At 37.0% G+C, this 14,736-nt stretch overlaps 2 protein-coding genes and 2 long non-coding RNA genes across 4 annotated transcripts; 1 reads left to right on the top strand and 3 right to left on the bottom strand.

Moving 5' to 3' along the window:
• Positions 1 to 4,625: 4,625 nt before the first annotated feature.
• On the bottom strand, positions 4,626 to 5,611 carry LOC119072619. Its single transcript, XR_005086885.1, has 2 exons — positions 5,405 to 5,611; positions 4,626 to 4,936 (listed from the first exon to the last, which is right to left on the bottom strand). It is a non-coding gene; the product is annotated as an uncharacterized LOC119072619 (long non-coding RNA).
• A 1,801-nt stretch (positions 5,612 to 7,412) lies between these two features.
• On the top strand, positions 7,413 to 8,210 carry LOC119072618. Its single transcript, XR_005086884.1, has 2 exons — positions 7,413 to 7,624; positions 7,702 to 8,210. It is a non-coding gene; the product is annotated as an uncharacterized LOC119072618 (long non-coding RNA).
• A 2,743-nt stretch (positions 8,211 to 10,953) lies between these two features.
• Positions 10,954 to 12,399, bottom strand: LOC119072597 (prostaglandin reductase 1-like). The gene is made up of 4 exons (XM_037177852.1): positions 12,202 to 12,399; positions 12,035 to 12,137; positions 11,791 to 11,970; positions 10,954 to 11,726 (listed from the first exon to the last, which is right to left on the bottom strand). The coding sequence occupies exons 1-4, from the start codon at positions 12,308 to 12,310 to the stop codon at positions 11,111 to 11,113; spliced, it is 1,008 nt and encodes a 335-aa protein (XP_037033747.1). The 5' UTR covers positions 12,311 to 12,399; the 3' UTR covers positions 10,954 to 11,110.
• A 993-nt stretch (positions 12,400 to 13,392) lies between these two features.
• On the bottom strand, positions 13,393 to 14,524 carry LOC119072603 (beta-glucanase-like). The gene is made up of 3 exons (XM_037177857.1): positions 14,295 to 14,524; positions 13,798 to 14,178; positions 13,393 to 13,735 (listed from the first exon to the last, which is right to left on the bottom strand). Exons 1-3 carry the CDS (start codon positions 14,437 to 14,439, stop codon positions 13,458 to 13,460), a joined length of 804 nt encoding a protein of 267 aa, XP_037033752.1. The 5' UTR covers positions 14,440 to 14,524; the 3' UTR covers positions 13,393 to 13,457.
• Between the last annotated feature and the right edge of the window lie 212 nt (positions 14,525 to 14,736).

Here is a 14,736-nt window from a genome sequence, read left to right as displayed (position 1 = left end):
TGGATTTTCGTTTTGCCTAACGTCAAATCGCAACAATTCAACTCACATTTAAGTTGAAAGTTCGTCAAATATGAAGCGATTTACTTTAATTTTTGGCCAAGAAGCAGTTCAGTATGCGCATTAATTAGTGTTCCGAAAAGAAGTGACAATACAGTCGGAGAAATATAGATTACGGGTTTTTTAGAGATATCATCATTTCTCTAATTCTCTCAATTGCCATTTGAAATAACATGCGAAATGAGAGAATACAGAAAAACGATGAAAACGATGATGTCTCTTAAAATCCCGAAATTTATTTTTCTCCGACTGTAATTCTTCGAAATAATTTTAAAATCAAATTAGTTTCCTTGAAGCGTATGTGATCAGAATTTTTTTTTTCAATTTCAATGTTTGTTGTGCATTCCAATGCAATTATCTGTACTTTGAGAAAAGTGTGCCGATACCCCAAATTTGCATTAAAATTTTTAAAGCACATGGAACTTTCACAGAAAACTGCGTTTTTATTCAAAGCTGGCCTATTTTAACTCGAAACGTCGTTCGTAAATTTTTTTAAAACGAACGACTTCCATATATCAGCGATCAAAAATTTCGAAACGCTCAAATATAGCCTACAATTTTCGCGTACTAGTGTACCCTCTTAACAGCAACGAAAAATAAACAGATCTTTTTCGCAAACTTTTAGTGGTTCAGTTGTTCTGCTATTTTCAGATCGTATAACAATTGTGCGCATAAATTAATAAAAATAATTTTCGATACACGAGTGTATAAATACGTTGCTCAGTACGGTAATTACCTTCAGTCTCACCTTTGTTACAAAAATTAAAGTCGAATCATGAAGATTAGGGATGGGAGGCGTTCAAAATTATCGATAATATCAATCGAAAGAAATTATCGATAATCGATTAATCATATCGTTATCGATAATTTAATAATTATCGATAATTATCAAAATATCGAAATTCGATAATTATCGAAATATCGATATTTTGATATTTATCTGAAAATTCAAGATAATATACCGATATATCGGAATATATCGATAAATATCGGATTTTCGGACCGAAATATCGATATATCGAATTATCGATATCTTGATAATTATCAAAATATCAATAATTATCGATTATCGATATTTTTTTGATAAATTTCGATAAAAAAAGTCGATAATTATCGATTATCGATAATTGATAATTATCGATAATCATTTCCATTATCGCCCATGCCTAATGAAGATCCTCGTAATAGCTCTAAGTGTTGTTCTACTTCAGGTAAAACTAGATAATCCAATTTAAAAGATTTTTTTTTTTTTTAAATTAAACGAAATTGATCACTTAGAACGTTAACGTAAATGCAATAATACGACCACTTCCATGCTTATCTTTTCCGAAACCATGTGAGCCGAACACTTATGGAATTTATGAGTACGACCCGAACACTAAATGTTTCATTTGGGAATGTGTACCTTGTCCAGACTTTAATGAGGAGGAGGGAATGTACATGACTTGTTTGATTGGTTTTCCTTGCAAGAAAATAGACGCAAACGGATGCCCAGTGCAATGGAATTGTTGTTCAAATGAAACATATCCAGAATATCCAGAATACATTGACAAGTAAATTGAATAAATATTCTCTGATACGATTCAAGATTTTTTTTTGTTTCAATTAAAAAAAAATATTAAGCCTTAAATACAAGCACCTGCAGGTGCATGCACAGTCAGACCTAGTATAGATTAATATTTATTATTAGCATACATGTAGCAGAACCCATTCAATCAAACATCATTTCTTCTATTTCTCAATTTTTTTTAAATTTCAAGAAATGTTTCTTGAATCTCTACAACATTATCGAGTTTCTATAAAATATAGAATCAAGAGTGAATTTGCAAAACTTTGAACTAAATTGTATAAAATCAGGTTTCAACGAGATATGCCAGACTAATTCTTTGTCTTTTTAAACTGACATGAAATGAAACGAATCAAACATTTTTGACTAAAAATGAATTGCATATTAAAGAATGATCGCTTAGCTTTACAACGATACCATTCACCATATTTTGTTCGCTGGAATTAGAGTTTTGCTAAAGAATGTTGCAGTTAAATTCACCTAGACTAGCAGACTAAACAATGGAAAACCCAGCATTATTGTCACGCGAAATTACTTGGAAGTGTATCCTTTCTATGAAACCAATAGCCTGAAGAAAAATCATTTGTGCCATCGGATTGCATGCAGCACGAATCCATTTTTGGTATGGTGGCTTTGATGTTCTCAGGTCCTATTTTTGAGAAATATTATTTCCGAAACTTCTAAAAAAAGTCTAAAAATTCTAAAATTAAATCTGAAATTTCTCAGATATTTTAGAAAGTTGTTAGAAATTTGAGAAACAAATTTCTGAAAAATAGGCCCTGGTTGATATCTGATGGTGGATATTCTCCCAGTTCAAATTTAAGAGTAATTAATGTCTGAGCAAAGACACAAACCCTATCAGTCGCAATACCCCAGGATGCAAAACGTTTGTTATTAATTTAACATTTTCAGGCAAAAATACTCTTTTACATGCTACATGTATCGAAAACCGTACTTTTCATGCTTCAAGCACTTCTTTCGAGGGCCTCAGCATGTAAAATCCATTACAAAACTCGGTATAAAAGTGAAAAGTCTCGTTTTCGTGTGTTTGTTGATCCGAGGCGAAGCTGGGAAGACCCTACTTTTGATCTTTTTATCCTTAGTAAAGTCATGTACTAGTTATTTGTTTATCTGTTTTATCACTTCGTTCGGGCTACAACTCGCGAAATTGCCTAAAATCAATCGTCCAAAACAGATACTCAAAAAAATTTTCATGTAAGGGGTCGAAAACCAGAGAAAAATCTCAAAACTCCCTTATTTTCGGCTCTTATTATGTTCTTCTTTGGAGATTTTTGGTTTGAGGAAAGGGAGGTTTGTAGCCTGAGCCGAAGGCAAGGGCTATAATCCCTCGTACAATCTCCAAACAATTACGTAAGTTATTTTACTTACCTGGCCCTGCGAAAATGAAAATTGTCGCCAGTGTCAACGGTGTCAAGGGTGCTGCAAGTAATAGTTATTTGTTACTAACGTAAGAACAGTAAAAGTGGGAAATTTCATTTCTAGTCACTGGAGAATTGAAATTTCCTACTTTTCTACCCGAGGTCAAGAAATAATTTGTTGACTAATATCAACGCACTTCAAGCAAAAGTGTTCAAAGTCGACATCTGTCAAATATAGTACTATTTTGTATGAAATTATTTTTTACAGTGTTTTACAGTTGTGTGACACACTGTCAAGTTTCAGTACTCTATTTAGAGTACCACTCATGCTTGCAGTGCGTTGCTAATATTTAAAATATTGGAAACATTGCAAATGCAAATGAACGTTATGACACACACAGTGCAGCTGGAGCCAATATATCAACCAGATCCGATTTTAACACAAATGAGAAAACTTTTTAAATTAACTTTCGCACCGTGCAATTCAACAAACTTTCCAACGTCGTGCATATACAACAAATTTATGGAACCAGAAAGCTTGTTTAGTTCGTATACCATTCGGTTCAAATGTGGAAATTTAATGTTATATTTGCATTAGATATACTTCCCCCTCCAAACGTTCAAACAAAGTATGTGGCTTTGCTGTCGCAATAAGCTTTCATTCATCATTCCACGGTAGACTGCAAAACTTTTGCACTTTTACAGATGAATAAATTGATTAGAATGTCTTTGGATGACGTTCGTCAGAAACACTTGCGTTTGGGTACATGGGAAAACTTCTACAATCAAAGACTGATGAAAATTTGAGTGGAACGGGTGCAGACGTCGAATAAAATGCTTAACTGTTCTGAATCCACCATCAGTCGACTCCTAATGTAAACAGATATAGAAACACGACGCACTCTCACAAGTTATACCAACACATTCGTGTTACACGGTATTTTGAGGGTGGCTCAATGTGTTGGAATATCCATGGATGGGAAGCTGTGACCATCTATGTACGTAGTCAGAATTTTATTTATTGGAAAGCATACGAAACATAGCAAACAGTCGGAATGGAATCGACCATAATATTTGCCAACAAACAAAATGTTTACATCCATGGGTGTAAGTTTATCCCCTTCAGTATTCGCACACCCACCATCAAAGTGGTGAGCATGTATTTTTAGCAATGTCTTTGTGCTCAAATGAAAATGTATTTTCTGTGCCAATTTTTTCTTTATTTGGAAAATGTGTGTTAGCAGCACACTATGAACGACCTTTTAAGGGCTGTTGACCTGGATTCACATACAACTTGCACTCTCTTCTGTTCGCTTATCATATCGTCGACAATAAAACAGGGTGGAGTAATGCAATTAATGCTGACGTCAATGGATTTCAAATTGGTTATACAGACTATTTTCAACGTTTGAATTGCATGTGGTGATACTTGCAGATTAACTGTAAGCAGCAGGATCGCAGTAAAAGGATTCCTCACAATGGACCAATGTGGTATAGAGAGGTGATGATGTAACACAATTTTTGCTTTCAAGATAATTTACAAAAGTAAATCAATTGAAAATAGCCAGCTGGACAGAATCCGTACACTATCCTCCCCAGTCGAATACTCATTGAAACGTCCATTTAAATAAAATGTTATTTTATTAATTAACTTGCTAATAACATACAGACTTAAAATGTCTAATAAAAAGATGAGTTACATAATACGAAGACACTCCAGTTTACAGAAAAAGTGAACAGACATTTAGCACGGGAAACGATAATCTCCTCTTTTATTCCTTGCATAGGCGAGCTTCAATCCGGGACAGGTTGTTGATGTCAAACATTTTACTTTATTAGAAATGGGAACCGGACATATCGGAACGCAGGTGTCATCCCTTTTTAAGTCAAGTAAATTCAAGGCATTATTCACAATTTCGGCCGCAAAGAGAACCTGTTGAAAACATTAAAGGATTAATAAAACTTACAGTTTTGTGCATGAACAGACAACCAATGCACTTCAAGCAAAAGTCCTATTTATGACAGCTGTCAAATAGAGTACTTTTTGTATGAAATTTTATCACCACTCTTTTTACAGTGAAAAATTTTGTATGGAGCACTGACAAGTTTCAGTACCCTATTTAGAGTACCACTTTTGCTTGAAGTGCGTTGACACAACGCTAGTTTTACGGTTGCTAGGAATCTCGCGCCGCGTCATTCACAATAATTCACATTTTGACACATTTTGTATAATGAAGATATCACTTTGTGAGTTATTGTGTATGACGCGGCGGGAGATTCCCTAACACCAGTTTTACACAATATGTAAACAATGGAACGATTAGAGGCAAAAAAGCTTACTTTCAATAAGACAACTAAACTTTTGAACATTTTCTTTATAAAAAAAAATTCTGAAACTTACCTGAATACCGAAAAAGGCAATCAGTAGGAAAAAAACGAATTTCATGATGCGTGCGTTCGGTGATAATTCAAAGGATATTCAACGAAATGTGAGCTCCAACGACTGATCCACAATTGCTCACTGATGAATTATCGCAGGCTCTTATATACTCCAGACATACAGTGGTTAGTTGCAATTTGTCGGTTACCGTGCAATAAAAATAATAAAAATAAGGTCGCACATGTTTTGATCATTTGTTTTTTATTAAATTATTCCAATGGAAGTTTCGCTAGGTTTTCTTTATTCGTAGAAATCCTAATTAACTGAATTACGTGGCGTAATAATGATATAATGGGGAGATTGAGGTCAGTCGTACACGCATTTCGTTTTGGACAATATTATCAGTTAACAACGAAATCAATCAACAAATATCTATTTGAAATCCAGTGCGTGCGTCAGCAAAAATGTAATTGATGATCGCATCCGCTGTCCCTCAATTGCAACATGTATGGTTCGTTTAACCTAGGAAGTTTCATTGAGTCAGAACCTCGATTAGGATTTTTTCAGATTTATATTAGGGGTGATGAAAGATGCCGGAATTGTTTACAAAGAAACAGGAGTTAGTTGACTACATTGATGCATCAAACACTGCTGGTGATCTTCTGTCGACTTTGATGCGTCAAAGCGAATGAATTAGTAGATTTTATGATTATATGACGATTCGATCAGTTTCAATTCGCCTAGTCGGTTGGCCTGTAGAGGCGCCACATTTTTTTGTAGTACTTCATTCTCACTGTACTATTTTTGTGTGTAACAACTTCACATCGATTCATTCCCATGAAATGTCACTGCAGTGAAGTTTGTTCATGAAAAAATAATTCAGTGACAGCAGACTTTTGATGAAGAAAAATACTAAATTGTAATAGATTTTACCCTTAGTTTATAAACTCCATTCTCCTATGAGTAGGTCAGTTTGTGAACACAGGTCCAATGTAAAACTTTTTTTTTTATCTGCCAAAAACGATAATCATTTTGGACAGACGTGCATAATCTACTACGTTTGGAACCGTTCATAAAGTATGTCACAAGTGTGAAAGAGATACAAGATATAGATACAAACGTGATGCGAATAGTAGTCAAGTTCATCATACTCGTGCCATGTTGTGACGTCATGTTTATTTATCTAGAAGAATAAATTGGTAATTATTGACAGGTGCAACTGTTGTTGTTTCGTTTTCGCTCATACGATAAAATGGGATATCGATACATGAGAGGCCTTCTCGATTGTCCGTCTCATGTATCGATATATTACAAAAAATTGACTTTGCCGAATATCGGACGATCGGATATCGTTCATATGCTAAAATCAACGTTTTTCCAATCTACACATTTCCTATCCCCTGTCCTTATCTCACAAACATGTAGTAATACATAGCTCTGCTCCCAGGATGAGCACTAATTTTCCCAACGTCAAAAGCCTTCATGCTAGAAGCAGGGCTGTAGTCCTGTCGTTACGAAAGAAATGCAAGCTCTATTTTGATTGTATAAGCCTTCAAATATTACTTATGTACATGCTAGGAGCAGAGCTGTGATGAATCCCTAAAATGATATATGGACTGTCAAGTAAAGCCCCTATTGTGACCTACTTTATTGGTGTCATTAACAAATACCAAAAGTTCATTTCAGTTCATGAAACTGTCTTTGCTCTCTGTCCTAAATTTGATATGCATGCGTAAAGCAGGCTCCTTTAGCGGCTAAACCTGAGGTAATGAAAGGCTCATATTATGGCTATTTGTACCTTTATTTACCATCAAGCAAAAAATGCGAACTATTAGGCCATACCACAGCTCTGCTACAGTAACAGTGCTATGGCCAGGCCATACATATGCGCACTATTTTGCTAACAGTGTTATATCTAAGCAAACTACATAGCCAGTATACGCGCATACCATAATGGGATTACCTCGAAACACAACTGTTCGCAAACGGAGCATGTAACCTAAATCTCGATTTTGATCAAATAAATATTACGACACGCACGTAACTGATCTCCTTTTTCATTCAGAACAATTTTCTTTTGTTTATTCAATTGTTGTTCGATGAAATTTTTACTATAAAAACGAGCGTGATCGCCAACAACAATCCATTCACATTCGAATCGTAGTGGATTGACACGAACAACTATCTCGAACACATACCATGAAAAATTTCATCGTTTTATTCTTTGCTGGACTTGTCGCAGTAAGTTGAAAATTTTCAATTATAAAGATAAACCTCGATGCCTATAACAAAAATCCTTTCATTTCTTCAATGCACAGTCCACTTATGGCCTAGGAGAAATAGGTTTAACCGATAATCTGATTGGAGGAGCCCTTGGTGGTGGAGACGCAGCTGGGGCAGCAATAAGTGCAGCAAATGGAAAAACGCCTGGATTAACGTCGGGACCGATAGTTTCTGTACCGAAGACTCTTGGCATTGGCGGAAATAAAGAATGCATTAAGTTGTGTCCAACAAAAATAGCGGACGAAAGCGTAAAATGCGTTAAGCCAACTGATTTCCCAGGAATTCCTATGTGCTACCAGATAAATCCAAGAAACATATATATCTGGCCATGCGTCAATGACAGAGAAGGTAATGACGATGACTAACATGGAAAATGATTTGTTTCTGCATCCGGTACTGTTCATAAATTTGATTTTTTTTATTATTTTCTACGAATATATTTTATTATGCACGAAGACACTCCTATATTGATATCCTGTATTTACTCTCGATTGTTTTAATAATTTTCTTTTAAAATAAAGTGGAAATCTAAGTTTAAAACAGATGTTTTTAGTTATATCATAGCACTAGTTCCTAGCATTAACTCTCGTATTTCAGGCGTCAAAAAACCTTCAAAATTTGATGCATGTATGCGTGGTTGGTGTATGTGTAACTCACGCCACCGAAAGAAAGAAATGCAAAAAATATTCTGATACCATCAGCCTTCAGTGGGATTCTCTTGAATGTCCCGAAATGCCCGAAATCGGATGCATTTTTAACAATAGGTTCCTCAACAACTGCCACTTATGACGCAAATTTCTTGTTGTAAAATTTTCTTTCACAAATTTTTTGGGTCAATTTTTTGTTGATAAAACTTTTGCCTACGACGCACAATGCGTCACCCTCAGCGATGTCAGTTATTTTGTAAGTAAAATAAAGGACTTGCGTCACATTTACCCATTAAGGGGTTTTTGACTGATAAAGAGATAGTGTGAGAAATCAACTTGAAGAAAATAGTTTTCTCGAAAATTCAGAATTTTGTTTTTGTTAAGTTGCATTTTTTATATAGACCTCGCAGCCGTTGACGCAATTCAGAGTTGTCTTAATCACCTACAGATTTGACAAGTTATTCAGGATAAATATACCGAGTCGCGAAGAATGGACAACCTCTCCCCTGAATACTTCGACTAATGATCTCTTATGGTACACGGATGGCTCTCGCTCGCAACTATCTGGTTCTGGCTATCACTGTCAACAAATCCCGTGTGATGTAGCTATTCCACTAGGCAAACATTCAAGTGTATTCCAGGCCGAAATTGTAGGCATTGTCGGTAGTTGCTCAGAGATAATGACTAATAACCATTTCAGTAGGCCAATAAATATTTTCATTGATAGCCAAGCGGCAATCAAGTCTCTGGCCAATTACAGATTCTCATCCTCTTTAGCTTTAGAATGCAGAGATGCACTTAACTCACTGGCCAATAACTGACAGGTCTGTCTTACTTGGATCCCGGGCCACAAGGGCTTCATAGGTAATGAAATGGCGGATGAGCTTGCGAGATCGGCGTCGAGTACTCCGTTGTTTGGACCCGAACCGGGCATTCCAGTTCCTCTCTCAACGCTTTACTCTCACATAAACCACTGGAAAGTAAAAGCCTTCAAGAACGGTTGGGACAATACACAAGTAGCGAGGCAAGCAAGAAACTGTATAACCATCTGCCCAAGATTCGCAAACTACTTCCTCTCCCTCAACAGGAAAAGTCTAAAAAGATTAACGGATGTCCTAACAGGTCACTGTTCACTAAACTATCACCTTAAACTGCTAGGCTTCAAAGACTCACCAGATTGCGATAGGTGCGGAGACAATGAAACTGCAGAACACTTCCTCTGCGTGTGTCCAGCCTTCATAATGAATCGCAAAAAAGTTCTGGGCAATTTTACCATTCAATATAGCTCCATACGTAGCATACACTGCATACACCCAAAATACGTCCTTGGCTACATGAACAGTACTAAGAGATATTAACAAATCCTGTGGGTTGCACAACAGGCCCATTAGAGGCCTAGGTGCAGAGACTCTCCAGTCTCACCCACTTTATCCTAATCCTAATCCTAATCTGTTCTTTCAGAACCTTGGATTTCTCACACTATCTGTAGTAACTGCGTTAATAAAATTTGGTGTCACCCGCTTCGAAATAAGAATGTGTTAAAGCACAAACAAAAGTAGCACTTCAGAAGCATAGGTGACGATCGCATTCTCGGGTTATAAGCACCAATCGGCGTGGTGAAATTTCAGCATGAATTCTCTTCAGCTGGTTTTGGGCTGATCCACACACAATCAAAATTTCAAGCATGAGTGTGACTGAAAGTTGACAATGTGTCATATAAGTGTGAAACACGGTAAAAAAACCATTTGATACAGAATAGTACTCTAATTGGCAGCTGTTGACTATGATCACTTTTACTTAATCTGTGACATACGGCAAGCATATTAACGGTTTTACTATTCAAACTATTACTTCGTTTGATCAAAAATTTTCATAGATTGATTTCATAAATCTTTTACTTCATTTGTTTTGAACATGCTTTTTGCTATATAAGACCGCATTAGTCAGAGCTTGTTGTTTATTCTTGCTGTCGTTGTGGATAACAGATGACAGCCGTCTGCAACAGGTTCAACAAATTTATCTTTATTTTGAGAACTTGGTCCACTTTCCGATCGTCAGTAACCAATGCTGAGTCTCACCTTTCCAACGATACCAAACATGCTGTGATTCAACATGGCCAAGTAACTTTCTTACTTTCTTCCAGACTTAATGGCTAATAGTCGATGCACATCAAATATAAATTACCTTTCTAATGACACCTCACTAGACCTTGTACGTTTTGTGTAGCCAGTGAAATTTCCATACGAAAAGTGCATGTTTTCGGTTTTCGATCACCTCTCGCTAGCCACACAAGCATCGACGAATTTTCAAAAAAATATGTTTGGCTTCTAGGGACCAATAGTACCTTGGCACTTATAAAAAAAGTCCACCGGAAAATGCAGGTCGGTTCGCAGAAGAATTACCTCTGAACATATCCTTAAGGATCCACTCTACCCTAATCTCAGGTTTCGCACCTTCGGGTATTATGAACTCCAAGGTGAGGATTTACCATCATTAAATAGCAAATGTCTTACGGATTTTTATCGAAAATCGGGAAAGTTCCCTGATAGAAGTAATAAGGTCAGGGAGTAAAAAAATGACGAATATTCACAAAAATTTGTGCCCCGAAATCGTTTATTTGCGAATTGTTAGAAAAACTACTTTAGGACATCATTCAACATTCAAAATAAATTTTTAGATTTAACCAAGACTTCTGGTAGTTTATGAATAGTTGGAAATCAGGAAACATGACAACATTCACGTTTCTTTGATGGTACAAAAATTGCATGCTGTCACCTTCTCTCAACCAGTATGCTGTCTAGACTTTCACAACAGCTTTTCCAACATTTTTACCTTGAAGCATTTCAATAAAAGCTGTGGGAATGTTGTCAAATCCCTCAGTGAACGTTTCATTGCATTTTATCTTCCCATCTTTAATCCACTTAAGCATCTGTCTTATGCCTTCCATCCAGCGATTGTTCCAGCGATTAACTATGAAACCTTCCATTTTCAATTGCTTAAACACCATGCTCGGCTGAATGACCGATACTTTGGGTCGGTCATTCGAATCGTAATTGTACGAGGAAATCGATCCGCAACAAGATACTCGGCCAAACAGATTCATTTGCGATAGTACAATGGAGCTCATTTCACCACCAACATTGTCGAAATAGCAATCGACACCATTGGGTGCGGCAGCATGCAATGACTTAGCAATATCTTCCGTTTTGTAGTTGATGACATGATCGAAACCCAGTTCCGCTTTCAGCCAGTTACATTTGTCGTCGGTACCAGCAATGCCGATAACAGTGCAGCCCTTTATTTTGGCTATTTGACCAACTAGACTGCCAACTGCTCCCGCTGCACCACTTACCACTACCGTTTCACCAATTTTTGGTTCACAAATTTCGAGAAAGCCAAAATACGCCGTGTTACTGAAAACACAATTTGTTCTATAAGTCGATCTGCTTGAAAGATTTACATATATATGCCTCTCACCCTGGCATACCAAGAGCACCAATAGCCAATGATAATGGAAGCTCCCCAAATGACGGAAGAACATATGGTGGCAATAAATTTGCATCAGTCGATGGATTGAATACCGTATGTGTTCGCCATCCCAACTGACCGAATATGTTATCACCGACTTTGTAGTTTGGATTTTTGCTATCTAGTACTCTGTCAAGGGAGATAACATTTTTATCGGACATATTCATTCGAAAATCCAAAAACAAAATCAAACTTTGCTACTTGTCCACCAATCATCACTTGTCCGATTTGGAGTCTATCCACATAAGCTCTCATGTAGGGATCAACACTCAAAAATAGGGCCTCAGCCAGCACCTCTACAGATAGAAGTAACTTTCCAATCATTTCTTTCGATTAATTCTTTTCCGCCACAAATCTTACCATTTTCTTTCAACTGTGGCAACTCCTCTTCAACCAGTTTGAAGTCGGATAGTTTTGGTTCGCCCACAAACCGTTCCGCAAAAACATACTTTTTTGCTGTAACAGGCATTGTTAGAAAAACCGGTGATTAGTATCAGGAGTACACTGCAATGACGTTGAGTAACCGGCAAACGGAATGACTGACTGAATGAATCGCATTTTTGTTGATTCGATAGCTGCATTCGATATCTATACTACCAACAACTGTTGCTGATAAGACATTTCAATACGTTATGCCATAAGACAAAGTGTATTTTGAAGTCGTCTTATAAGAGTTATAGCGAATTCTTTAGGGAACACGGGAATGAGGGTTGGACCATTTAAGCGAATGATAGGGGTTTAAATTTTATAAAACCAGAACTAATCGTTTCGATTCGTTTACTTTTAGAGTAAAGAGGTTAATATGGTAAAGAACTGCTGCTGGAGAACAAGCACCGGTTGGTGCAGCTGCACTCATAAAAGCTATTAAATAACGAAAATGTGACAATTGGTCAAAGAGTTCTGTTAGTGTTAGGTTATAACACTGATGATGACCTGACCATCAGGGTCATGTCAAAGCTGACGTCACCATCCACCATGTTGTATAGCATATGTAGAACTATTTGGTTGTAAATCTTAGGAAATCTTTGAAATGATCGTTCAGGAGACGTTCCGAAAACGGAAAGGGATCATTCGTAAAGTATAAAGCACAAAATGTAAAGGGATGAGGAGATTCGACGAAAAATCTTCTCCGAAAATCAAAACGTTTTTGAGTTTGCAAAGCCCTGGACAGCGACGGTCTTTTTTTGTAAATTGAGAAGATAACGTTATCGAACTTGAATAATGAATGTGTTAGCTGTGTAGGTGTCTAGTACAATTATAAGAAATATTGAGATACCACAAGTCGGTGTTTTTGTTATATAACATCTGGTATTGACGATAACAACTGTACAAAAGCTAAAACAGAATGTACAAATTAGCAAAACAAAATCGCTTGCTAGCCAGACGGAAACGTCGCCTGTTTTCGATAGCGAAAATAAATTGAAAGAGCGAGCTCTTGGTATATGATAAAATCAACGAAGTAAAAGATTTTGTTTCAAACGTAAACATCCAGACTTCAGACAATTCTATTGGCTCTACACGCTTTAATTAATGAATTAATTAAGAATCCGCTTTCTTTTGCAATTCTACAATCTACGGTCGTTTATTGGTCAAAAATAACATTTCTTTAAACAGTTTTAGTCTTGATAAATACGAACCCAATCCACTTCCATTGTCGGCTTCGTCCATGTGTTTGGATTCATCGGTGGAAAACCGTCAAAGAAATTTCCCCCCACAGCAACATTCAAAATGAATCTAGATGGCTCGCTGAAAGGAATAGGTGCTCCAGTGCAAGGTATCCTTTCCGGATTGCTCGTCCAGCTAGGATCCGTCAATGATGTTTGGAAATACAAAATGTTGTCAATGTAGTATTCAATTTTGCCGGGTATCCACAGAACTGCATATTCATGGAATCCTAATCCCGACAACAATTGGAATTTTTAACTGAATCTAAACGAATCTAAACATCACAATCACCTTGCGACAAATCAGCCGGCCCAGTGACTTTTTCTCCTTTCGACGTAAGAGCATACCATGCTCTGCCCCAGTGAGCCGCCTGTTCTAATTGATTATATTCACTGGCCTGTCCACGATATTCGGCAATATCAATTTCTTCGTAACGGCATGCATTCGTCTCGTCTCCCATAAGCCAAATGGCTGGCCATAAGTGATCGCCACGAGCTAAACGTGCGCGGACAACGAAAGCGCCATAAGTGAATCCAGCACCGAGTTGCCGTATTCGACCGGATGTGAAATCTTTGTCTTCCATCCGCTGTTGCTTAGCGGTGATGACCAAATTGCCATTCTGCACAGCAACATTATCACGAACGTAGCATTGCAGGTTATTTGCACCGAAAACTGAAAAGGAAAGGCAGCTCTGAGTGGTGTCTCTTCAACAAACAGCTTGAACAGTAGGTTCACTTTGAACTAAAGTTCGCCGTTGGTATGAATTTACAACTAAACACTCTACTCACTATCGCCGCAAGCTTCTTGATACATCCATTTATTAAGGTCTAAAGTGTTCCCATCGAAATTGTCCTCGAAAACAATTCTTCCATGCCAAGCGTTTACACAAGCAATGGAAACCAAAAGACAAGATATGACTGCAGATGTTTTCATAATTTTTTCTAAAACAAAATAGCTTCGTCAGCGTTATGATAAGCTCCCCACAGTGAACTTATAGAAAGTGATGTTTGTTGATTGATGAAGTCGGTTTTTATTCGATTGATCGTCTTTATCAGTCCTATTATGAGTACCGTGGTTCTAAATGTTTATTTTGACGAGTGGGAATGTAGCCCTCTCCTTCAGCCATAATGTTCAAAATAGAAATTACTACGAGCGTAAAATGCACTATTACAAATGCAGTCAAAATGATGCAAAAACTGTGACGTAAGATGGATGCTACCAAAGTTTTGG

This window comes from Bradysia coprophila (assembly GCF_014529535.1).
Source record: "Bradysia coprophila strain Holo2 chromosome IV unlocalized genomic scaffold, BU_Bcop_v1 contig_84, whole genome shotgun sequence".
Lineage (NCBI taxonomy): Eukaryota > Metazoa > Arthropoda > Insecta > Diptera > Sciaridae > Bradysia > Bradysia coprophila.
The sequence above is the reverse complement of the archived record's forward strand: the minus strand, read 5'-3'. Positions and strand labels throughout refer to the sequence as shown.

Coding starts and splice junctions, on each gene's coding strand:
- LOC119072603 (XM_037177857.1), bottom strand. CDS start 14,439: ATGAAAACATCTGCAGTCATATCTTGTCTTTTGGTTTCCATTGCTTGT. Junction 14,179..14,294: donor TCAAGAAGCTTGCGGCGATA/GTGAGTAGAGTG, acceptor TTTCCTTTTCAG/TTTTCGGTGCAAATAACCTG. Junction 13,736..13,797: donor GCCGGCTGATTTGTCGCAAG/GTGATTGTGATG, acceptor TGTCGGGATTAG/GATTCCATGAATATGCAGTT.
- LOC119072597 (XM_037177852.1), bottom strand. CDS start 12,310: ATGCCTGTTACAGCAAAAAAGTATGTTTTTGCGGAACGGTTTGTGGGC. Junction 12,138..12,201: donor GCCACAGTTGAAAGAAAATG/GTAAGATTTGTG, acceptor TTCTATCTGTAG/AGGTGCTGGCTGAGGCCCTA. Junction 11,971..12,034: donor ATTGGTGGACAAGTAGCAAA/GTTTGATTTTGT, acceptor CTCCCTTGACAG/AGTACTAGATAGCAAAAATC.